We start from the raw sequence: 26,657 nt of genomic DNA on the forward strand, positions 1-26,657 counted from the left end.
GAAACACCTACCTTACAGGAAGGGGGTGTGAAGACCAAACAAGCCAATAAATGTTAAAGGTATTCAAGAAAGAAAAACCCGTTATAATTAATTATTACGATTTTTATGATTAACCTCAGGCCCAAAGCCAGGTTTGCCCTAGAAGTCGGCACTCCTCTGGAGACGATCGCCGCAATCTCCGACCCCGCCTCAGGCGAAGCCCTTCCAGAAGGTCCTCGGTGCGCACGCGCGTTTGCAACTTGTAGCGCAGCTTGCGCCCCTCGAGGAGCTGGAAGGCTCGCGCAGGCGCATGAGGTAGGCGGTTCGCGCAGGCGCGGCAGACCTGGGGAGGTCAAACGGGCATCTCTTCCAGACCCGCCATGGCTGAGGCGTCCCGTTGGCAGCAAGGCGGTGAGGGGTACTCCAAGGGAGTGGGTGGAGCAGGACGAAATTGGTGATGCCAAATACCCTGGAAGGAACTTTATAGCCCAGTATTTATTTATGTGAACTATATGACCTTCAGCACGTTTAACCCTTAAGCGAAGAAGGACGGTGGTCCCATTTCACAGGAAAACTGAAGCCTTGAATGAGGGACATGGCAATCCCCCAAGGCTCGAGCTGGGTGCTGTCAGTTGCTGTGCAATGACCGTTGCTAGGCCAGTCTCCGAAGTCCTTTGTCGAGCTAGGATGTGCTTACCTTGACAGAACCACAGACCGTGTCTTTTTCCACTTTCAGCAAAATCCAGCCTTCCCAAGAAGCAGTATTGACGGGTAGAGAAGACGATTAGAAACAGATGTCGGAGGGGGTTTGTTTTATATATCGCTTTTCAATTTTAAGACAGTACTGGTCTTGTACATCCGTGTTATAAAAATTCATTAGTATACAGTCATAAAATGACCGCCCACTTACCCCCATGGGAAAACGTTAGTAATTATTCCTCCCTCATAAAAATGAAAATAACCAGAAACCTTTGGCGCTTTCCTTCACACAGTAACGCTAAAAGTGGCTGTTTTTCCATCATTGTTCTTTATATACATTATGAATTACATAAAAATGTAAGGAAAATTTTGTTTATATCTCACAGGGACTCCAAAACATAAGCTGCATTTCAGAAAGGAAGACGAAATTAAAACCACACTTCAGGAGTTGTTACTCTACTTTATTTTTTTAATAAACTTATGCATATGTAAGTACACAGATATAGATGAAGACCCTGTTTGAACTAAGAAGTTATATGGAGATGAGTAATAAAACATGGACTTTATAAAACCATAGGCTTTCAGATTACTAAAACCTCTCAAAAAATAGTGATACATTTCAAACATCTTAAATTCATTTAGATTGACAGTATTCTTAAAGGGCAAAACTTTAGATCATAAATGTAATACGAAGTTTTCATAGTCAACACTGAATTAATTATTCTTTTTGGTTGACAGTTCTATCTTGAATATACTCCCTTGAGTTGGCAATTCTAACTTGATTTCTTTTAGAGCCATATGGATACATTATCGCAGTTTCATAGGTCAAACTACAAATGAAGCCAAAGAAGTTAGTCTTCACGTCCGCTTTGTTCTTGTCCCTGTTCTGTTGCACAGTTAATAGTAAAATATACTTCTGCTGAGTCACAGAAGGTATCAATCAATGCAATTCTTTAAGGGGGACTAGGACAACCTCTCAACCTTCACTCCTATCTGTGGGTCAATAGCATTGACTTAATCAGTATTTAAAAGCATTTCGTCTTTAGAGCACCCAATATACAGTAGATGTAAGCTAACTGGCCAGACTTAAATCATTTTGGTATGGACTACATATTGGCAGTGCATTTGAGTTGGATCTTGATTAAAAAGACAACTATAGCCAAACTTATAAATTAACGTATCTTAGACTGGTTTTTAAATACTTAACTACAAGACAGTTAAGGAATGAAAAACTAAAAAGATCATTCATAACCCCATGATTTGGGGATTTAAAAACACCTTTTTATAATTAGGAAGAATTGAAAACAATTTAAATATCCATCAAAAGAGGATTTGCTTAACATTTTGGTATATACAATGAAATAATGCAACATTAAAGAATGGCATAGGCTCATGTGTTCCATAGAAAGGTGTTGAAGATCCATGGTTTCTAAAAACCAAAGGGCTTTTAGCAACAACAGCAAAAGACATAGTCTACACCCCACTCAAACCCACCCACCCACCCCTAGAATAGTGAGAAACACTAGTTAATACTTGTTAAAATTCTTACTATTTGCCATAACATAGTTTTAAATGTCCTACATGCATTATCTCACTTCTTATAACAAAACTTTAAGGTAAGAGATATTATCTCTATGACAGGATTCAAATTCGTTATCTGTAAAGTCCATTGCTGTAACTACTCACCATATTGCCTACTCTCAATATGGAGAGCCAACTTGAAGAATAGTATGTATAATCTCATTTTTGTAAAAATAGTTATTTTCTTTATAATGTGTATACATATAGAAAAGTCTGGAGACTATATGCCAAACTCTAGCAGTGGAATTATAGGAAACTTCATGTTTTATATATTTCTATTTTAGTTTTTTTATTATTTTATACTAGACAAATAAAATTGAATTTTCAAAACTGGGAACCAATTGTAAGTACATTTTTAATCCTGATAAACTCAGTTTTTAAACATAAATTTTTAAACAAAACCTTCTTCCCTTTAGTGACTTTTGGGATGGTAAACCCACATATGTATTATTTAAACAAAGTTATGTCATCTCTGTTTTTGGACACTTCTGCACCTGGTGATGAAAGATCCAACTTTAAGTCTATTCGAAGCATAACTGATTTTTGGAAGGTAAGGTATCATGTGACTATGTATAAAGTTGCTTTAGGTATTGCATAAATGAACTCTTGGCACATGTGGCATTCCACATATTTGTTGAAGGAATGAATGAAAATGAATATCATTTCTTTAAACTATTAGAATCAACCAACCAGTGTTTATTGAGAACATATGGTCTCAGCGTGATAGAGTTCTTATAACTTTTTTAAAAATTATGCTTATTTTTTAACATTATCATTGCATTTGGAAAATATGAAACTTGCTTCTGATGTGGGGGTTAGGATCCAAAGCCAGTTTATAATTGTGTGTAATGAAAATTATTCTTTAAAAATCCTTGTTGCTCATAAGTAAACTATATGTGATTTGGATATACCATGTAACCCTGTACTGTGTTATAGTAATGTATAGTATATAATAAAGAGTACATATACAAAATATAATTTTATAGTATTTTTAATCACATAAGAGAGTCAGTCATTCCTTCAACACTGAAACAGACTTGTTTCCATTATACATAAGTTAGCAAGATGCTCTCATTATGAGGAAAAAACAAATAGGGAACAGCAGTTTCAGGTATCCCATGTCACAAACATTGGGGCATACAAGGAAGAGGTAGGGAAGGCTTTCCAGAGATGGCAATTTAGTTGAGTTTTAAAGGATGAGTAATGGAAAGATATTCTAGGAAGCATAAACAATGTGTGCTATAAATAATTCTACATATGGAGCTATGTTTGGCATTATAGGCATATAGAAGATGAGGTAGAAAAGACCAAACTATGAATTTGACAGACGTCAAATCATGAATGCCATGCTAGGAATTTGAAACTTATCAAGGAGACAGGGTCATTTCATTGCCATTAATATTAATGTTGGCTTGGTCAATAATTTTCATACTCCATCCTCAAAATCATTTATTTTTATACGCTTATGGATAACTATAAATATATTCTGTTATACAGTTGACATGAAAACATAACATTTCTCTCTCTATGTGAAGTTTATGGAAGGACCCCTTTTGGAAGGTCTGTACTGGGATTCATGGTACAATAACAACAAGTTGTATAATTTAAAGAACAGCAGTCGCATCTACTATGAGAACATACTTTTAGGAGTCCCCAGAGTCCGTCAACTAAAAGTCCGCAACAACACATGCCAAGTTTATTCATCCTTTCGGTCTTTGATGAGTGAATGTTATGCCAAATACACTTCTAAAAATGAAGACACATCTGATTTTGGCCTTAACAGTGATACTGAGTAAGTAGTATAAAATTACACAACTTTTTCTAGCACCTTACCATTGTATCTTTAAACGATTCTGAAAATGTGTATTTTCAAAATCATACCAACAGGCGTCTGTTTCAATAATAATATCAAAGGAAGACTCAGATGCAGTGTTCAGAAAAGAGCGAATCTGGATTTTTTTGTTGTTGTTGTTATTTACCAAATGACAAAGTTGTTTTGTGACTGGTATATGAAATGCTAAGTTATATTGGACAGAGTGCAAAGCATCCAATTTTGCTTTTACAATACTCAGTGAGCTCTTCTGGCTCCTGCCAGACTCACCTCAAACACACCCAAAATGCTTCAAGGGATCCCTAAGGAGTATCTTAGGTGTCTTAGGCAGCTTTCCTCCTTTTCTCACTCTGGCTTACTGCAGTAATATTTTTCTTCTGTTGTTGCCAATAATAAAAAGAGGCCATTATGTTCTACAGGCTGTACATCTGATGATGCCTGCCAACATATCGTGGCCATTGTTCTCCAAAGTGGCTGAAGTTACTGCTGGTGACTCCTCTACACATGTTATATTGAAAATGTGAAAGCCCAAAGCCACTGTAGTACCCACCCTTAACACAGAAGCTGCTGGGATCATTGCTTTTAGAGTCCTATGAAAATCTTAGAGGACAGATAATAAATCTTTTTAAAAATTTAATATTTATCAAAGTGATAAAAATACTTACAAAGGTCCGCCCTTTCCTACTCATAATTCCCACTCCAGAAGCAGCCACTTTTAGCTCTTTGTTGTTTCTTTGGGTATATATTTCCCATTTCTAAATAACATGCTTAAACTGCTATTACTTGATTTTACAGTTTTATATATCGTCTCTATCATGGAAGTTGTCTGTCATGTATCTCTTATACCACTGCCTCTATAAATACTCTTCTTTTTCCTCTTAGTCTATAGTTATAGCATAATTTTTGTTAATCATTAGTCAATGTTCATATTATAAATAGTAACAATGATTACATCTCCTTTCTTAAACAACCTCTTTTGTATTCCCAGCATTACACCCACATTGCTTTGTAGTTTTTGTTGACTTATTTTTTCTTCATAGGAGTTTCCGAGTGTTCTTGAAGGCAACAAAGTACTTGTATAATTCTTATAAATCTAATAAATAATGTAACACAGTCTTAAATACTATAGTATCATACAGTATCCCTTTCAACAAAAAAAAATTATTTATTACTTTTGTTTTTACCCAAATTTAGAACCATGTGTCTGTCTGTCCATCCCATACTGCTCTTATTTTATGCTTTTTGAGTCATGGTCTTTATTGTTTCAGGAGATTGAAAGTCTCTGCTTTATGGAGACTTTATCTACATAAAACTTTACATCTGTATTGGATTTGTGTGTGTGTGTGTGTGTGTGTGTGTGTGTGTGTGTGTGTGTGTGTGTGTGTGTATCTATTTGTTTGGTGCTAACCAGGGAAAATTTGGAATAACCAGCATTGGTCTTCTCCACCTCTATTTCTGCTACATTGTACTATTGTGGGGCAAGTTGGAAAGAATCCTAAATCAAGTAGGAACCTGACCTGTGATGACATTTTCAATATCTTCCCTGGCTTCCACAGATAAAGAATGTTTTAAGTATTTTGTTCTTAGTGTCAAATGAACAATATTTATTTATAAAGCAGTTTTGCTAGCCTCTTGAATAAATGAAATAATTATCATTAAACTGCTTACTGTGTTATCAAGGAAATATTGTTCATTTCTAACAAGTTTCTTTCCAAGACATTTTTCTCCCTGTGATTCGGTATAAATGTACATCTTAATAAATGAATAAAATTTGAGAGGGAACATAGTGGATATAGAACATAGTGAACATAGTGGAAGTAGTCATGCATCCTTAGTAGATAATGCTGTCTGTTTTATTTAAGGTGTTTATTCATTGGAAAATGAAGAAATTCACCCCAAGTTAGGTCCAATAATCAGAATTTATTGTAAGGACACGTATGCATGGCTTCCTCAGGAAAAGCAGCAATAATAGTAAGGCCACAAGAAGCATATATATTTTATAATTGGATTCAAATGGAACCTAGCTCCAGAATTGCAGGCAGCTCTAGGTGGATTTCTCACCTTCTACTTTTCTCCATCTCATGGTTTATGCTTTCTCATCTTTTCTGCTTCTTCCTAACATGACTTCTACTCTCTTAGATAAACTTTCTTCACATCGTTTCCTTTAGTCTCCATTCTTGTGTTCCCTACATCGTCTCTTTGTATTTTAAATTCATATTATTAAGAGTTAAAATCTAAATGGCCCAATACATCTTCACAGAACAAATCATTGGCCAACCTGTGGGTTGGTTTCCCTTAGATCAAGTCCCCACCAGATGTCCAGGGGAAGTTAAATAGTATAAAACATTTCCTCTTAAGGCAGCTCCAGCAAGGGCTGTGGTCTTGGGTTACTTATGCATTTTAAATTGGAATTTTAAGGCTAATCTGTTAGGTATTCTGTTATTCCAAATTCTCATAACAACTATCAATAATTTAAATACCAAAATTAACACTATAAATTTGGAATTGTAATACCTTTTATTCCCTAAAAACCAAAATAATAAGTTTGTGCTTGTTTGTCTATCTAAAATGTTAGATTCATTAATTAAAAGCATTAAAAATTGTAAGTAGGAAAGGGTTGGTATAACAAATGTTCTTGTTTCAGTTTAACAATGATAAAAACACTCAAAAATATAACTGGAAATTATATAAATGTCAAACCACTATGCTGTACACCTGAAACTAATACAAAATAATACTGAATATCAACTGTAATTGAAAAATAAATACAACTATGGAATTTTCATTAAATATGAGTATTTTTTTCTTAGTGTTGTCACTCTTTTTCCTACTGCTGAAAACAAACAATATTATTAGTAGAAAAACAAGTGTAAGCAGTGCATCTTTGGATAATTGTTTAGATCTGTTCTGGGGAGGCAAAACGACTGAAATAAAGAATCAAGGTTTTATTTTTTTGATATCCCACAATTAAGATAAAAGAAAAAATAAACAATTATACATTTTACTTTATGTATTTTCATTAAAATAAGATACCTATATAACAATATAGACATTGTAACAAAATTTTTATTTACTAGGTATTTATAAATGGTATATGACCAACTATGAAGCACCTTTTCTTCCCATGCTGAGACATATTTGTGAATCAAAACCCTTGGTATTCTTGTTCTACTCAAAGACTTAAGATCTGATAAAACAACAGAGACTATGTTAAAGAACAAAATCAATCATTATTTTCTTGATTTTAAGATCTCTGAGACAAGAAGTGGATTTAAAAAATTTTTTTCTCATAGCAGCTAGTCCAGTGTCTTGCCCACAATAATCACTAAAAAATGAAAACATATTAAATCTTAATTCTTTTAACTTTATCCTTAACTCACTGCTTTGCTTCAAAATTACTGTACTTATAAACTTAGTAATTTTTTTTAACTACTGCTTTTGAACTAAAGGTTAGCTTAAATTCTTAGAATGCTTCTCCGTCAGCCTTCTCATCTCTCCTTTATTCTTTTAATATCTAACAGATGGAAGTACTCTTCTGCTACTATCAGCTCCCCTCGGCACTGGGGATTTCTTGGTGTTTACCAAAATGGGGGATATATTTTCACTTTATCAAAATCGAAATCTGAAACAAAAAGCAAATTTGTTACCCTTCGACAGAACAGCTGGATCACAAGAGAGACTAGAGTTATTTTTATTGACTTTTCGTTATACAATGCTAATGTAAATCTGTTTTGCATCATCAGGTGAGTGACTTAAAACCTCTTTATTGGAATATTTAATTTAGAAAGTATCCAGTGCCCTCATTAGGATTTCCAGTTTGTACATGTCTTTACTGAAATTAAAATCGTACGCTTCAAAATATAATGTATTCTGCCAATAATGAAAAAGACAATAAAGCAACATCATATTCCACTTCATTATTTCAGAATATATTCAAGAACATAGACAATTACATGTTAGTTTTATATTACTAAAGGATATATAGTCTTAATTCTTGTCATTCTGTAGTTGCACAGATCTAATATTCAGTCTTGATTTCTTCCTCTAAATCAGATCATTCAAATCCATTGATTTCCTTTCAGAATGAGCTTATTTATTGTTATTAATTTTTGTCTCAATAAACAATTCAAATTTCAAACAATATGTAACAGGAGCCAGCATCCTAGAAATTAGAGCCTGTGGTGATTTGCAAAAATGGCCCCAATTCTTCACATCTTTTCCATGTAACTTTGTAAGTGCCCTGCCACCCAAGGCAGGGTGCACTGTCCCCAGCCCTTGATGCTGGGCTCAACTACATGACTTGCTTTGATCAAAGGAATGTTAATAAATATGATACAAGCAGAAACTTGAAATGAGTTTACATTAAAACTTGCTTTCTTGCACCTCTGCCATTGCAAGAGGAGGACATGTCCGGGCCCAGGAGGAGAATGAGAGACATCCTCTCATAGGGAGGAAGAGGAGAGAGAACCAACCAAAGGAAAAATTCTTTCCATTAGTTTGATTAGGTCATCTGCCTAACCTGGACCATACTAACTGGCTTAGGCTTGGGTTCTAGAATCAAACACTGGCAAAGGAAATGAGATTACCATGATTGGATCTGGGAATAGGTGACTGCCTGATATAATCAAGGTTCTATTAGAAGAATGGGTTAATGACCGCTAGACAGGCAAACAATAATGTCCACTATAATCTGCGTGAATCACTTTTCTCTCATGAGTCTTATAGTTTTACTCTAAACAGAATGTGTAACTGGTGTTTACTCTGATAAGGGGATTTTGCCCTTGTGCAACAATACAGTGAAACACAATCATAGCCTTTAAAATTTGTAAAAAGAATAAAACAAATGAATTACCTAAAGCAGCCAATGGACATTATCCCTCTTATTTTATAGTTCTTCTCTTTCAGAGACTGAGATTTTTATCAATAGTATTCATCCTTCCCAATAGTTCTGATCAAGGTAAAGTGAAGAATGCAAATCATTTCTATGTTCTAAATAAGAGTAGAAACAGGATAACTGGCTTAAAGTCATATGAAAAACTTCTTGTAATATTAAGTCCAGATTTCATTTCTCTAGGTTTTATGCTTATTCTGTATGACCTTTTAAAATATTATTTTCTAGAAACTTCAGCAGATTTTGAAACTTTTATCTGATAGTTTATCTAATCAGTAGTTGTATGGAAACATATTGCTTACACTAAAACCTTATCCACTTGTTTTCCTTTTTGTACACATATCTGGCAAACTAAACTGAATGCTGTTCTTTCTCTTTTTGCATATTTGCCTGCACTTCAGATCAAAATATTTTCTTTCATTTCATTCACTTATTAACATTGCACACTGACTGTTGTGCAAAGCAAAACAAACAGTTGTTTTCTATTTGTTAACTGGTTGTTTTGTTTTTGTTCTTGTTTTTCTTTTTTTTTTGGCAGCACATTATTGCAGCACCAATAAGATTTGCTAATATCTTTAGGTAGGAATAATTACATTATGACATTGTGATAGAGATGCTTGTTCCTTCAAGTACTGCCATTTCCTAATTGTCTGAAGTTGTGGAGAACACTAGAAGTGAACCACCTTCCATATGTTTATATTTGGTGATAGAATTTATTTTTATATTTTTATTTGCACATAGATCTTTATATCCAAAACCCAGTGCCTAAACAGAAAACATTTGCTTTAGTAAAGTATGTGGTCTTGATGTTTAAAAGCAAGAAATATTTCTGATAACTGAAAGGGAAAAAGTGTATTTCCCTCCTCTCAAGTAAAGAATTATGTATTTGGTGGAAGTCCTGACTAATAACAGTAACTAACAGTAGAGCATTTTCTTGAACATCATCTCATTCTCCTGTGGAGATAAATTAGTATTCCCAGTTATGAATGAGCAATGTAAACACAGAATGGAATGAATGACCGGCTAAAATCACATCTTACTTTCTCATTTACATTGGTCTTTACCACTGTGACTATTCAAAGTATAAAAAGACTGAGCCATTAAAAAAACAAGTAAATCCATTAGAAAATTTTTAAACCTAACCCATGACCCCAAGGAAACATATTTTGTACAAAATAACTGATTACCATTAAATTACATATCACTGATTAGAAATTTCACGTTGAGTTTGGTACTGAAATATAAATGCTTGAAATGAGCAGTTACTTTCACAAATCTAATTTTACAGATTGGTGGCAGAATTCCCTGCAACTGGAGGAGTACTTACTTCATGGCAGTTTTACTCTGTGAAGCTCCTCAGATATGTTAGCTACTATGATTATTTTATTGCTTCCTGTGAAATCACATTTTGTATTTTTCTTATTGTCTTCACCGCACAAGAAGCCAAAAAAATGAAAGAATTTAAGTCTGCCTATTTCAAAAGTATTTGGAACTGGCTAGAATTACTCCTTTTGGTGGTAAGTATATATTCACATGTATGGTTGAAGGGAATCACATATGAACCCACCAGTGAGAGAGGTGTAAAAGCAGAAGTTTCTATTAATCGGGACTTATTTAAAAAGCTACAAGTATCAATCATGAAATGAACTGTTATAGTACACACCAAGAATGTGCCTCCAAAAGGGAAAAATCTTTTTTTTTTTTCCTTGTTTGGTCCTTGGGAGGACCAGCATAAACCTAGAAGAATAGGTATTATGATTTAATGTGCACAATAGCTCTCACCTACCCCCCACTCAAAAATATATTCCTTATAAGGCCTCATTTTGAAAACCATAGATCTTTGGGGAAAAGGTCCTTTAAAATGCACTCTTCTATGTTGCCAAAATCTGATTTCCTCCTCACACTGAATTTTGAAAGAATAGCCAAACTCACGCCTACACAGAATACTGAAGGGGGAGGAGGTTTGAGTAGTCAGAGGGTATAGCTTGTGGGTACAGAGGACGCCAGGATAGAAAAATAGTGCCTGAAAAAAAAAAACTCCGAAGACTGCCAGTTCTGGTCACTAGAACATACTAAAATAAACAGAGATGTAAGCAGGACAATATAGATGTTAAGAGCTTGGTTTTAGAAATAATGAACAAACCTTTCTGGCTTATACAATCTGATCATTTACCCCTATTGGCCCTTAGATATAGCCAATTTAGTATATAAGCCTAATTTCCCAAAATCAGATTGAAAGTTTCTCAGAGTCAGAAAGTATGCCATCTACCTTTCTGGTATACCCAATAATGTTTAACATGGGGTAGGCATAGCATTAAATGTTTAACCATCTAAGTATTTTTGGGCAAGGGAAATCAAAAGAAAATTTTCACTACAGTTACAAAGCTCTGATACCAAAGATAACCTGGTTCTGAAATCTAAAAGAGTTATTAAAGGGCTCCAAAAGGGTTTTGTTTTGTTTTGTTTGTTTGTTTTTGGAACTGTAAAATTTTTTCCTTGTAGTGTTACATAGTGAAATTATTAAATTTTTAGGAAACATGCAGTTACATGGAACAGAAACCCTTACAGCCTAGTCAGAATTATATAACCATTTTATATATTTGTGCTTTATGACTTAAAGAAACAAACAAGCTAATAGATTAGGATGGCCAGGCAATCAATACTTTCCTACCTTTATGATAATTATGCTACCTTAAATTTCTTTAAAATTCATTTACATAGAAGCCTATGTCTTCTCTCTCCTTCCTTTTTCGTTGAACTTTTGATGAACTTTTTCATGTGCTTCTTCACAGACTACAGGAGATTTAGAGGTAGAAATAGTCTCTAATTTACCCCTTCTTTTTTCCTCAGTTGTGTTTTGTGGCTGTTTTCTTCAACTCATACTGTAATATACAAATTTTTCTCTTACTTGGACAGTTGTTAAAAAATACTGAAAAATATTCAGACTTCTATTTTCTTGCCTATTGGCACATTTATTACAACAATATAATTGCTATTACCATCTTCTTTGCATGGATAAAGGTATTTATATTTTATTATATTACATAGAACATCATATTTTATTGTATTAAGATATCAAAATGGGAACTTAAAGTCAAACACCCCTGACTACCATTAGCCCCTCCTTTAATCTGAAGTCAATTTCTTCTGAAATTAACTTAACTTACTTTAATTATAATCTTTAATATTCTATTTCAATTAACTTTGTTCTTTTTCAGATATTCAAATTCATAAGCTTTAACAAGACAATGTCTCAGCTGTCATCAACCTTGTCCCGCTGTATGAAAGACATAGTAGGATTTGCCATCATGTTTTTTATAATATTCTTTGCTTATGCCCAGTTAGGATTTCTTGTTTTTGGATCACAGGTTGATGATTTTTCCACTTTTCAAAATTCCATGTAAGCTCTTAGTATATATGTAATTATATTTTCCACTTCCAACAACAACAACAAAAATCATGGAAAGGTCTATAATTAGTAACATAAGTTTTAATAAATTTAAACTTGGTTTAATATTTTCACCGATGGCTAAATATCTGTCACACTCAAAGTAAAGACAGGCATTAAAAGACCCAAATGGATAGTGATATGAGTTTTTTAAGAGTTACTAGATCAAGCCAGAAAAATAATTTTCATTTCTCACTATAAGTAGAAATTTTACCTAAGATAAATAAATTGGCTCTATGTCTCTGTAATATTTATTATTTTCCGGGAAAAAGAAATCTTAAGTGTTTTCTTTATAGGGCTCTATCTGTAGAATTATTCTATTTATGTTGACCTGATTGTCCTTTGCTGATCTGGCAAAGCTGTGTTTTAAAAATAGCTTTATACACATAAAGCAGTCAGCAAGCAACAGTTAAGAAAACTGGTTAGAATCCCTAAAGTATCCAGGCTTTACTTTAAAAGTGAATGATTTTAATAAATTTATTACCCTTTTCGGGTAGGTAAAGCAAGTTCTGTCTATATAAGAAAAGTATTATAGAATAAAATATCAATTCTCAAAACATGGACTCTAGACCAAGATTAGGAGAAAATGGCTTCATATTTAAGTATGTTTGGGAAAATTCACCTCACTCTTTTGGAAATTTGCAATACATAGTAACATATAGCTCTGAGAAAAAACACAAAAACTTTCTTTAGTTAAAAATTCTCCAAACTTATTTGTCCATGACTCTTTTAGTTGATTTGAGGGAAACGTGGGTCTAAAGGAATGTCTTAGGTTGCCCTCTTTTTCACCATCACATGTAAATAATTGAAGTGCCAATCGTATGAAATTTAATAACGTTTTCCTGAAATAACCCTTTACTAAATCAAAAGTGGAAGAGGAGTGAACTAGGAACCAAAAGGATATAATTCTACTTTTCCAATTCTGCCATTAGCTTTTTAACATTTCTAAACCTTAATTTCTTTATCTGTAAATAAAGGGGCTAAATCACTCTCAAAGGTCCTTCCCAACTTCAAATGACCTATAATTCGAGTCTAATTAGCTTATCCTGAGTGAATGTTTGCAGTTCCAACAACTTTTTGGTCCTTTCCTAGGATCTTAAGTGTTAGTTGATAAAATTTAGTGGTATTGAATATTGAATATAAATGTACTAACTTATAGAAACTTGAAAATTTGTCTTACCTTTCCTTAGTGGGGAAAAAAGGAAGTAGAAGGCACAAAATAAAAAGAGAACTTTGGAATGGATTGAGGGTATTTTTGCTGTTGGTAATGTGCTAGGTTATTGAGATCAACCTCCTCTTCAGGACAATTTAAAAAGCTGGATAAAATATAGAAAACATTGAAATTCTATAGAACTAACAAAAAAGTAATAACAACCAAAATCAGAAGGCTCGAATCCAGAGAAGTAAGCCCAGTACCCAATGCAACTTTTGCCCTCAAGGCTTTTTTTTTTTTAAGCCAATAGGATTGTTATTTTTTTAATTGTAGTAAAATACATACAACAAATTTACCATCTTAACCATTTTCAAGTATAAAGTTCAGTGATATTAAGTACATCCATATTGTGCAACTATCACCACCATTTATCTCCAGAACTATTTTTATCTTGCAAAACTGAAACTCTACACCCATTAAACAAACTTTCCATTTCCCTCCTTACCCCAACCCCTGACAAACCACCACTCTACTTTTTGTCTCTCTGATTTTGATTACTCTGGGTACCTAGTAGAATTATACAGTAGTTGTCTTTTTGTGACTAATTTACTCCACTCAGTATAATGTCTTCAAGATTCAACAATATTAAAGAATGTCAGAAAGTCAGAATTTCCTTTTTTTGATGCTAAATAACATTCCATAGTGTGTCTATACCATATTTTGTTCACCTATTCTTCTGTCAATGGACATTTGGATTGCTTCCATGTTTTAGTTAGTGAGAACATGGGTGTATAAATCTCTCTTCAAGACCCCATTTTTAATTCTTTTGGTTATTTGCCTATAGGTGAAATTGCTAGATCATACGGTAATTCTATTTTGGATTTTTTGAGGAATGGCCGAAGTGTTTTCTACTATGGCTATATTATTTTACATTCCCACTAACAGTGTACAAGAGTTTCAATTTCTTCAAATCCTTACCAACACTTTTTATTTTCTGGGTTTTTTGTTTTTGTTTTTGTTTGGCAGTAGCCATTTTAACAGGGGTAAGGGCCTTGCAACAAGGCAGAGAATATACCTACCCCTATGTCTGCACTACTGTGATCAGAAGCAGCGATCAGAACAGAGACCCTGATGTTTAGAGAACAGGGTCCTTATTGCCCATCCTGGCTTCCACAAACTGTGTGCAGACTGTTCCAGGAATAGATGCACAGCTGCCTGACATTGGATGGAGGTGTGAGAGATGGGTAGCTGCTACCAAACTAGAAGCTGAAATTGACCAAAATTGTTTAAGACTTTCCCTGGAAGGTGCAAGCCTTCAATAGAATAGCTTCCAAAATAATTACATCAGACAGTTGCCAGTGTGATTGTTGCCTAGGTGGGGAGACAGATTCCTAGTGCTTCTTCTTCAACTATCTTCCCGAAATCTCCACCCTGAAGGCATTTTTGCTGATCCAGAAGAAACAGTTGAGAAACTGTTTCTCATCACCTGTCAGAGAAGACAAGTTAGAAACACTAAACCAGAACCTCTTTTTTTTTTTTTTATGCTAGATAGTTACATTTGATACATTGAGAAATTTTGGTTTCCTTGCAATTTAGCATTTCTCTTTTTATCTTGTGTAGAAGAGCATTACAAACCGGTATTAAAAACTAGATACTTTAAATATGATTTAATCAGGTCTTAGGTACTGGGGGTGAAATTCCAGATAACTCTGAGTCCTGGGACTCCAAATACATTTTCTTCTTTCATTGTAAATAGCCATATGCCCCCTTTACATGATTGGCAAAAGCAACAAGGAACAAGAAGCATTCTCCCTTTTGACTGACTAGCCAATCATGCAAAGTATCAATATATTAATAAAAATGCCTTCCTAGATTTTCCCTTAAAATAAACACATAATTTTTAACATATTCCTGATGTGTCTGGCAATGCCACTGCAACTTAATGATGAGAAAATAAGATGTCAGGTTAAGAAATTCTATCTCTGCCACTACTATGTTCATTCGAAGCCTTAATTTCTTAACTTTCCATCTTTAAAATAAAGAAAATGAAGATTTGTAATATTTTAAATGCTATTTCACATCAAAAACCAAACTTTCATAGTTATTAAAGAGAATAAAATAAACCTCAGGATCATATTTGAGGATCATTAACACTTGAGACTTAGCAAATGACAAAATAATTGGTATCCTTATTTAAGCAGAAATTAAACATATCATTGATATTAGAAATTTTAGGGCTCTTGGGTCAAGGTACATGTTGAAAATCACTTACTGGACAAGGTCAAAGTATTCTAAGCTTTAGAAAGGCACAGAAATAGTTAATGACCCCACTGCTAAGAGCAGCTGGTAAGCCAGTATCTCAAGGTTCAAATCTTGTAGGTAAACATTGGTTTTATATTGGTTAAATAAATTGAAGCCCATCATTTCCTGGACTACCTGTTTCAGCTAGAGGTACCTCAAGTCTTGCCTTCAGATTAACTACATCCAGTTTTATAGAACTCTGTTAACTAAAGTCAGAGAACAGATACCATATGCCGCTAAATACTTTCCTAGGCACACTGGTAACCCCCACCAGTTGTCATGTATGTATGAAGGGATATAACATTTTCTAATGTTTTTCTTCCCTCCTATCAAAGATTTGCACAGTTTCGAATTGTTCTTGGGGATTTTAATTTTGCTGGTATTCAACAAGCCAATCGTATCTTGGGACCCATTTACTTCATCACCTTCATCTTTTTCGTGTTCTTTGTCCTATTGGTAAGAATGACCGTATATGTAACCTTTTTGCTTACATTTTTCAGAATAAAAAAATGAAATTAACAATTTAGAAGAAATTATGGTATCACTGCTTGGCTGTCAGAACACTTAACATTTATTAAGAATAGTGTGAATTCTTAGTAATCCAGGTTCTCTAGTCCAGTGTCTAAACAAGCTGTCCAATGGAGAATGTGATCACAGTTACCATCTGGGTGTTAATTGTGTGCCGGCAGTGTGCCAAATCTTTGACATACATAAATTGAATGTCCCAGGTCTCTCTAGCCTGGGGCATTTCATACCAGTAGGTATGAATTTAGGTTATTAATATTCCAAGTGCTTATTGCAATGGCTTTTGGCCATTACAGCTGAAAGCTCACTCCTGTATGATTTTTGGGAATGCCCAGGATGGGTCTCATATGTGCTTAGGACTTATCTATTTGGACTTCCTAATCAAAGAACCTTGCCTTCCTAATGAAGGCACTGCTTCTGTCCTCCATGAAAATGTTTTGTTGTCACACACAGCAAGTTATCCTCGGGTGATGGCCAAGAATCATCACAGTGACAGAGCTGGGCCACAGTGAAAGGTGGAGAAGTGGGCTAGGGGTAAAAATACCCTCTCCACAATTTTGTGTTATCTGGATAGCAGTATTCCTAAGAGTCTTAGTAAGATTGAGCATTTAAATAGCTTTATAAAATTTTTAAAAACTAAAACCGCCCTTTATGAACATATAATTAATCTAATAGAATATGTCATATTGATAAATTATTGTATATATAACCAGTTCATATACACTATTTTAAATTCTGCTTTTATTTACCATAAATGTTACCCAGATTCACACACTGCACATTTCCCATTCTACTGTTAGTCTTCATTGCCATTTCTCTATTGTTAAACGTTATTTTTTAAATTTAAATCGTTTTACAAATTAGTACTTATCAAAGTTACTAATATTTAAACTAAATTTTAATTGAAATAATTATTTATTTGAATATTTTTCCCCAGAACATGTTCTTGGCAATAATTAATGATACCTATTCTGAAGTGAAAGCTGATTATTCAATAGGCAGAGTGCCGGATTTTGAACTTGGTAAAATGATTAAAAAGGTATGGCAAATTATTTTCCTAATTAGACTTCTAAGACAAATCTTGTTCAGTTTATACTCTTGTAAGTATGAATAATACTTAACCCCCAAGTGGTAGTGGGCTTGGAGGTTATTTTTTGGGGGGGGCAGGGGGGTCTTGTTTTGGCCCAGTTTTTGTATTTTGTATTTGGCCCATATTTGTTTATTTCACTACAAGGGCAATGAGATATGCTCTCTGCCTTTAAAAATATGACCAAAATTATTTCAGAGTTTAATGTATCAAATAGTAATTGATTTACTAAATGCAAAGCACTGTTGAGTATTATAATAAAAGTTATCTCTTCTCACCAAAAGTTTCCAATTTAGATGCTATAGAAATCTAAAATCAATTTAGATTTCTATAAACTATCTAAACTCAGAACCCCATGTGCCTTATCTTCCTCACTTTCCTGTTTCTGTTAATAGCAACACTCTTTTCTCAGTCACCCCACTCAAAAACCTTGGACTTATTATTCCCTTGTCAAAGCTTGTGTGTAAAGTTCATCTCTGTAGTTTTTGCTCACATTTGTGGAACTCAAGGACACTGTGAATTCTAACTGCCACCACTAGATTAGGATTTTCAGGACTTTTCATCCAGCCTTCTGTATAACATCTTACCTGTTCTAGGTTCTTTCTTGTGCCAGGCCAGCTCTGATCATATCACTTCTCTGATCAAAATTCTTGTTTCTCTGGGCTTGTCAAAATAAGACCAAATTCTTTACTCAGACATTTGGGGCCTTTCTAAAGTCTCACAGTTCCAACTTATTTTCTTTATTCACTATCATTTGACTGTAGAATTTCTACTTTCTATGCCTCCATTTACAGCACTGTATATCCCAGCCAGTGTGTTGAGCACTGCTATTTACCATGCTTACTCTCTCTCCCTCCCTGGGCCTCTGCTCCTGTCATTCTCTGACCTCAGGCATATTCCCTAACACACTCATTGACATTCCATTCTCCCTGACAGTAGAATCTTCCTTGTCGTCTCGACACCTACCTCACTTTGAGCTGTAGCAGTCATGTATACACCATCTTGCCCATCTCTGCATAACCACAGCTTCAACCATAGCACTTCACATAGAAAAGATCCTAATAGCTCTGGGCTTAGTGGGATTTAAAAGATCTGTCCAGGAATTTATCTGTAAAAGAAAACTTAATATGTCGCCCAGTGAGCTTAACTGTGTGTTTTTTTCCCCCATCTTTTATCTCTTGATTATGATGTTGGTTATGTGCATTAAAGTGTTAATATCTTTAAAGCAGCAAATATTAATAATACCTTAAAGATTTTTTTTCTAGCTCAGGTGTGATGCCCACAAGAGAACCCCTTTTTCTTTTCACCAGCAGCCAGAAACCATAAGTGCTGACAAAGTGATCCTAGCATTTGCCTCTACATTTCTTTAGAGTAGTAGTCCCTAGAGACAAGCATTCCACATTTCCTTTACCTTGATGAAAAATTAATATAGGATATTTTTTGATGAATCTTTAAACTATTTTTAATTATGACCAGAGTTACGACAATGTTCTCGAAAAACTCAAACTAAAGAAACCGCAAAAGGATGAAAAAAGGTAAGATGACTTTAAACGTTTAATTCACCATTTTAAAGCTCTATATTATATAAGACACTTAAAATAGGGTTTTGATTCTATCCAAAGTACTGATTCTACATATGTTGTCAATACAACCAGTAATGCCTCCTAAATTCTAAGTCATGAAATTCTAAAAAAAAAAAAAAGCTTTACAGAGGCTGGACACAAAAGTAAAGTCCCTCTAAAAAGGTAGGAAATTATTTTAGTCTACATGAAGTGCATTTATTTAGCTATCAAAATAAAAACATTTTTACGCTAAATATTAATACATTTACACTTATTGATTCAATTTGTTATCAAAAGGCTTTCCAAACCCAGATCTCTGAAAATGGGACATAATATAAACATTTTTTCACAGCTACAGATGTGATACTGTGGGGAACTTACTAATGGCCACATTTTCCAAATAATTAGTTAGCAGAAAGAACAGAAATGCAATTCGAATACTTACTATAGATATGACTGTATTTTATGCAGACATTTCCCTTTGTACTATCATATGCCTCTAATTTTTATTTTATATTCTCAGTGGAGATTTGGTTGAACAAGCCAGAAGAGAAGGCTTTGACGAAACTGTAAGATTTTAATTTTCTCATAAAGTGATAGCTTTATTAGAAATATGCTTACAAAACAATTCTGAATAAGAATTGAAATGATTTGTTTTTTCTGAGCAGTAGTTGCCAACTCCAAATATTTTTCCCAGAATCTAGATCCTTTCTTGTTTAGGACAAATCATTTGGATTCCAGATGCTCCCTTTCTTATTGGTACTCTCAGCCAGATACGCTGGTCTTACAACTGTACACTCACTGTGGGATAATCACACAAGGTTTAGTGAGTACACTCTATAGAGATTATATAATTTTTCTCTTGTAATCATTATCATAAATCACTTTGATTTTTTATATTTCAAAATTATAACATATATTCAATGAATGACTTAATATATGTGTTTAAGAAATAATTATAAAGCACACAATATATTCAAGGAAAGAAAATGTAAGCCAAGGATTTTTATATCTAGCAAAGCTGTGCTTCCAGTATAAAGGCTCAGTTTTGAACACACAAGAACTCGGAATACTGTTGTATTCCTGAGGGTTCTAGGAGAGGATCAGCTTCAGCCAACCAAAAAATGACTGGAGAAATTTTGGAAAAAGGAAGGAGGACGAGAGAAGGTATGAAGTAGAAAAAGCTGACTGGTTCACATTTTATAGTTAAAAGAGTTATCATTTAGAGTTAATAACCAAGAAGAAACTTTAGCATATTTAAGAGTACAATAATAAATAACAAGATCGTTTTATTGATTTTAAAACACTTTTTTCACAGTTTAACATCTCTGAAATCAAGACATGCCTTACGGTTGACAGTGTGTCATATATTAATTGTCAGCGCTTTTTCCTAAGTGGTACATAAAATAATAGTGTGTCTTATAACAGACTCCACCTCTCAGACACAAGGAAATATGGTAACGTGACTGAAAATATAATTGGGTAGTAAAGGGGAAGGAGATAAGGAGGCAAATTACAAGCTAATTTTCTTGAACTTGTTTGATTCCTCGTTGAGGGAACTAAAGCAAGAAAGGGAAGACTCAGAGTATATAAAAGGATACATGACTAAAAGCAAACCACCTAAACAAAAATACATACATTCCTAAAGGACAAAAGTACCAAGAGAACAGAAAATATACCACATGGTAAAAGACTTAAAATAAGATGATATGATATAACTGTGGCCAAATATATCTGACATATCAGTAATAGCAAATAAATGTAATTTGCTTAAAAAGAAAAAGAAATATATTTTCAGGTTGAATCACAAAGCAACATCCAATTTTATGCTGTATCCTAAAATACATACCTAAAACAAAGTAATTCAGAAAAATTAAATATAAAAGTATGAACAAAAGTATATCAGGGAATACAACAACCTCAAGATATAATTCTAGACAAAAAGCTCTAAATGAGAAGAAGGGCACTTTATAAGATCAGCTGTAATAGTTATGACTACCTATGCACCAAATTACTCAGCATCAACGTCTATAAAGACTACTGGACTTATAAGAGGAGAAATAGGAACACAAAAAAAACAGAACAGATCAAGAAAATTAAAAGGATTTTTAAAAAGCCAATATAATGAACACACAGTCTTACACTTACATATATTACTCTGTACGCAGAAGATTCACTCACTTTACAAAAACTCATTCATTAAAACTGATCATAAAGAAAATCTCAATAAATTCCAAAAAGTGGTTAACATAGAAAAAATTCTCTGAAAATATATTAATGAAATTAGAAAATAAAAAAATTCTTTAACCAAGTTTAAACTATTAAACAATTTTGAATCAAAGAGAAAATACAAAATGAATTGTAGAATTCCAGAAAACAAAATGACAAAAACACTACATAACAGAATCTGTGAGATAGTCGAAGAATACCCAGAGGACAATTAATAGCCTTAAATTTATGATTTTTAAGGAACAAATAATTTCAAGCTATTTAAGTTGTTCCAGAGCAGAGAAAATGGAAAACTTCCATATTAGTTTTACAAAGTGACTATATAGCAATTTTAAAACCTGGAAATGAGTATACCAAAAATAAATTTTAAAAAAGCAGCAGCAGCAAACTGAATCTAACAGATAAAATAATATATCATGATTTGGATATAGTTTATTCTAAGAATGGAAAGATTGTTCAAAATTGGGTAATCAACTAACATAATTCACTCTGTCAATAGATCCAAAGAGGAAAATTACATCATTTTCCACAGATGCTGAGTATTTGATAAGATTTGACATTCAATCTTGGGAGAAACAAAGCAAAACAGGAATCAATGGACACTTCCTTGATATAAAACATACTTATGTCACCTCTAAGCTAGCATCTTACTTAATAGGAAAACACTGGACATGTCAGAAACAAGACAAGGATGTACTGGAGGGATCAGCCAAAATGAGAGAAATTAGAAGTAAAAGAATTGAAGAGGAAACAGTAAAGATGAGGTCTATTTAAGATATGATTCCCTTAAGTTTTCTAGGTATACAATCAACTGAAAAATTACGACAAAAAGTAAGAGAATTCACTAATATAGTAGGAAAAAAAATTTACATAAGTATAGTCATGTCATATATGTAAACATCAACCAGTTTGTTAAAAATTATAATAGAAGGCTCTATTTATAAAAGCAACAAAAATACACTTAACCAAATGAAAAGACATACTTACTGCATGTTATCAGTCAGGACCTAGTCAGGAAAATGGAAACCATATAATGTATTTCAAACAGAAAATTTACTACAGGGAATTGGTTATACAAGTATTGGAAGTACAGAAAAAGTACACTGAGGCAATTCATAAACAACTATAGAAAGATGCTACTACTCCCAGGGCCAAGGTTACAAAAGGTGGGGTTATCAGAACCTAGTATCTTAGAGAAAGGCCCTGTGAAGCTGTTACTCAGACCTCTGAGGACACCCCCTCTACCACCCTTGCTGCTGCTGACACTTTTGAGGCAATGTGAGGAGTCTGGTTCTGAGTATACCAAAAGAAGCCGGACTGCTGCATTCTGAAGCCCACCATTGCTGCTGGAGATAACTTCCATTTGCCAGAGGTAATGCTGATAGTAAAAAACAAGACCTTTCTCCCCTCCATCCTCCAATAAGGCAGAACCTAACAAATCCAGTAGCAGGAATCTGGAGAATGAGTTTTTAAAGCCTGAGACCCAGCATCACACAGAAGAGGGTAAATTTTGAGTTGAGAGACATTAGCTAAATAGTCAACCCAGTTCACCCTTTTGGCAATTTTGTACACACATTTGGACTTCCATAAAATGACAGTAACTACTTTCAAGTATTCATCTAACATGATGGAACTATTCTTTATACAAATGAAGGCATTCTTATCCTCTCTCCCAAAAGGGAGAAACCAAGTCCCAAAAGTAACTGTATCCATCTCTGGGTGATATTAAGACCTTTTCTACTCAAATCGCAATTCCTTAAGAATCTTTAAACTATAATGTTTGCTTTTGGACATGAAAGTATTAAGAGGCAAACTGTTCCCTGCTCCCCACGCCCCCGCCCCGCCAAGAATTCCTGAGTTCCAAATATAGTTCTCTCTGTACCCATTTTGTAGAAGCAACCAATTTCCTCTTGGTAACTGGGCTCAATCACCTCAGTTCAATCTTTGCCTGGTGGTTCAGTAGCCTAAGGAATCCCAAATGGCCAGGTGGTAGTCCCAAAATCTTAGGTCAATTGTTGTGTTCCTTGGTAGAAGAATGCAACTATGAGGATTTGTTTCTTTGGATTTCCCTTGCTACCAAGTACTCATCAGTTACTGTCCAGTCAGAGAAACAGAAACACACTAGGTAGTTCAAAAGGAGGTGGTTTACTGTAAGAGCCAATGTGGAACACGTTGAGAGCTGTTCACAGCTCTGAACATAATCCAGAGAACTATAAAAGGCAGCTACAACTTACAACCTAGGAGCTTATGGGAAATGCCCACAGAGTTGCTGCTCTGCCTATGCTCTGCCTATTACTTTTCTATGAGTGTCAAGGAAGGCTTCACAAAAAAGTGATAGCTGAGATGCATTTCCTGAAGGTTAAGTTTATCAGGCTCAGTCTATTCAACCCATGTTCCTAATGCTTCTGCTATATTATAATAGGCCTGGTCATTTAGAAATAGTTGTGGGGCCTACCACTTTTTTAACACCACACTGAAAGCGTTAGTAAATATGTCAAAATGTCGGTGCTGTAATGTGGCCAAAATAAAACTAGGAAGATTGAAAGCCATCCTTTCCTACTTTAGATATGTTGGTTTAAAGACAAACTGTCTGATAAGTTTCTCTAACCAGAACCGCACACACTTATCAGGTAAAGTATATAAACTTAGGCATCACCATGCTCTGGAAGGTGATCAGAACCCTCATACAGGGATCTACTTTGCTACCTAGCATTGTTGCTGGAGCAGGGCAGTATCATACTCATTTACTGAAAGTCTCCTCTTTCCCTTTTTCTAGAACTGTCTCTATTTTCCACAAAGTACAATTTTCTAAAATTGAGAAAAAAGTATTTGGGCAGTAAAAGGAAGTGGGTGGTAGTGAGGACAAAGCACAGGAAGGGCTCTTCAAGATCAGAAAAGGATGCAACAAGAATTTTCTAGTATGCGGAGCTTATTTTTGGTTATGTGGACAAACTGGAGTGCACAGATTGATGCAGCATTTATGAAGAGGGGATTGAGGATGGTGAGGTAAGACTGCAGGAGTCTGGCTAAAAGCAGCTAGAAAGGCAAAGAATATCCACAGATGTACTCTGAAGTACATCCACTTCATTAAAGAACAGAAGTACAGAAAAGAACATTTCAACTTTGGCCAGTGAAGGACGGAGAAAATCAGTAAGAAACTGAGCTAGAGATGCAGAGAGAAAGAGGCACTGAAACAAGAAAAAACTGATAATTATAATTTTAAAAATCCAACTCTGCCAAACATTTCTAACACAAGGTCCTCTGAAATGATGCTGCTGATGTACAGACCTAAAAACTGGAAGGGGAAAAGTCAGCGAGGCTCAAAATCACAGCCCTGGAGAGTATGGTTTAAGATTCTTGACCTTGTGATGCTTGTGTGCCAGACTTGAAATGGAGAAAAATTTAAAGACTAGCCTATGCTTTTCCTCTAACTTGACAGGAGATTCGAAGTGCAGAGCAAATGAAAAAATGGAAGGACAGGCTTGAGAAAAAGTATTATTCCACAGAAATACAAGATGACTACCAGCCTGTCACTCAACAAGAATTTCGAGAGTAAGCATTTGTTCTAACCAGGGTACTATGGGATTATCATGATTTGGGGGGACTGGGGACAAAAGTAACACATTATTTTCCTGAACGTAGAATCTTATTCTGCTAAGATGCCACTTTTTTTTTCATTTTTTTATCCAACTTCAAAAGTTAATAAGCAGAGAGCACAGACTACATTTGTTTAAATGTTAAGAAGTGAGACCAATTGTTTTTATACTTACATTTCTAAATAATAGGAACTGCCATTTATACTTGGTATGCATAGCAGACACTGTTCTCCACAAAGCTTTCAAATATTAGACCCATACCTGACCATACTAAGCGTTTTAGGAGCTTAAAATACTGTCTTCCCACTCAAAGCATTACACAACAGGCACTAATAACCTGCTGTCTCTTTACGCATAAAAATGTGTTACTCATTCTCTTCTTTCTATATTATCCTCTAGCCTCTTTTTATATGCTGTGGAGCTGGAGAGAGAATTACACTACATCAGTTTAAAACTAAACCGAGTGATGAGAAAGGTTTCAGCTCTACCCTGAGTCAAGTGGAGGTGAGACTGTGATGCAATCACTGAATATTTCTAACAAAGATTCACTCCTGTATTGAATTATGTCCTTAACTTGTCCTCATTTCAGGTACACTAAACTACCTATTATCAAACTATCGTCAGGGTCAATAATCATCATCAAATGATTTCCAGGACTGAAATGCCCCTGAATGGGACCCACTGTATATAATCCATGCATATTACAACATGCCTCCAGAGTATACACACACTGGTTCACACAGAGAATTTTATAACAAATTATTATTAAAATCTAGGAGTGTGAAGGAGTGTGAAGTACAAAATAATGCTGCTTCTAGTTCATGGGGCAGATCTCTAATAGTTTAATAGGTAAAGACAGTTTTCTTAGTGCTTCACAGAGTATAAGAAATGTTGGTGCTCTCATCATACACCATGTTCCAAATTCCTCCGACCATAAACAATAAATGCTCAGGATTCCGTAAAATCATCATGTAACACCCCAAGCAAAATAATCTCACCTCCATTCTTCCAATTTGAAGCTCCCATAAAAAGCGAAAATGTAAAAGAACTTCTCAACCACCTACAAAAATATCACTAATATCTTCAAAGTGGAAATTCACTTAGACAGTTTCTAAAATAACACATCTAAAGTATCTCTAAAGTGCTTCATCAACTACTTTAAAAGCAAAATACACTTAAAAAAATAAAGACAAAGGTAGGAGCATCAGGATTATAAAAAGTCAAGTTATATTTGAAAAGTATAAATGGGAGTGCTACAAAAACCCTGTTTGGATAGTTGGAAAGTTATGTATGGCTGGCATTTTGGAAACTGGAAGTAAACTCTAATTTCTTTAGGTTACATAAGCCCTTCCAGAAGAACCGTATGTTCTCTTAGCCCAAGCAACAGCATTTGATCATAGTACTCAACTCCCACATTGGTGCTCTATAGACTCTGGATTTTAAAACTTGAATAAAGGTATTTTTAAATCTACCAACCTTGCTCAGACCAAGCTCTTCTCTTAGAGACTATATATCAAGTTTTCTTAATAGGATAATTCACTGCAACAAGAAATGCTGACTATTCCCTCTGCATCTTTTCCTTGCATTTCCACAGGGGATGGCTTTCCCTTGTCTTACCATGCCCCAAGTCGGCCAGGTGGTTTACTAACCCTGTTGTCCCCTATATGGTCCTGGGTTGGGTTAATTCAAACAAAGCCTGAGAACATTAAGACAAAGGAATACTTGGTCTCTATTTTTCCTTTTTCAACATCTAGTGAGGAAAAAAAAAAAAACAT

General features: G+C 34.5%; 2 protein-coding genes across 9 annotated transcripts in view; one reads left to right on the forward strand and one right to left on the reverse strand.

Moving 5' to 3' along the window:
- KLHL3 (kelch like family member 3) overlaps positions 1-234 on the reverse strand; it is a 233,262-nt gene extending 233,028 nt beyond the window's left edge. For 6 of the 8 annotated variants that reach the window (XM_023531949.1, XM_023531947.1, XM_023531948.1 and 3 more), the window contains exon 1: positions 12-214. The gene's annotated coding sequence lies outside the window, so the exon portion shown is untranslated. Of the gene's footprint in view, positions 1-11 lie in introns of all 8 variants that reach the window. The other 2 variants (XM_023531950.1, XM_023531951.1) reach the window with 2 other exon arrangements.
- A 97-nt stretch (positions 235-331) lies between these two features.
- PKD2L2 (polycystin 2 like 2, transient receptor potential cation channel) lies at positions 332-26,553 on the forward strand. The gene is made up of 14 exons (XM_011362384.2): positions 332-390; positions 1,065-1,166; positions 2,676-2,809; positions 3,795-4,051; positions 7,612-7,833; positions 10,270-10,498; positions 11,832-12,002; positions 12,200-12,381; positions 16,219-16,339; positions 17,346-17,447; positions 18,972-19,030; positions 19,581-19,626; positions 24,726-24,838; positions 25,282-26,553. Exons 1-14 carry the CDS (start codon positions 360-362, stop codon positions 25,373-25,375), a joined length of 1,863 nt encoding a protein of 620 aa, XP_011360686.1. The 5' UTR covers positions 332-359; the 3' UTR covers positions 25,376-26,553.
- The last annotated feature ends 104 nt before the right edge of the window (positions 26,554-26,657 follow it).

Source organism: Pteropus vampyrus, unplaced genomic scaffold, assembly GCF_000151845.1.
Source record: "Pteropus vampyrus isolate Shadow unplaced genomic scaffold, Pvam_2.0 Scaffold74, whole genome shotgun sequence".
NCBI lineage: Eukaryota > Metazoa > Chordata > Mammalia > Chiroptera > Pteropodidae > Pteropus > Pteropus vampyrus.

Coding starts and splice junctions, on each gene's coding strand:
- PKD2L2 (XM_011362384.2), top strand. CDS start 360: ATGGCTGAGGCGTCCCGTTGGCAGCAAGGCG. Junction 4,052..7,611: donor GGCCTTAACAGTGATACTGA/GTAAGTAGTATA, acceptor AATATCTAACAG/ATGGAAGTACTCTTCTGCTA. Junction 10,499..11,831: donor TAGAATTACTCCTTTTGGTG/GTAAGTATATAT, acceptor TTTTTTCCTCAG/TTGTGTTTTGTGGCTGTTTT.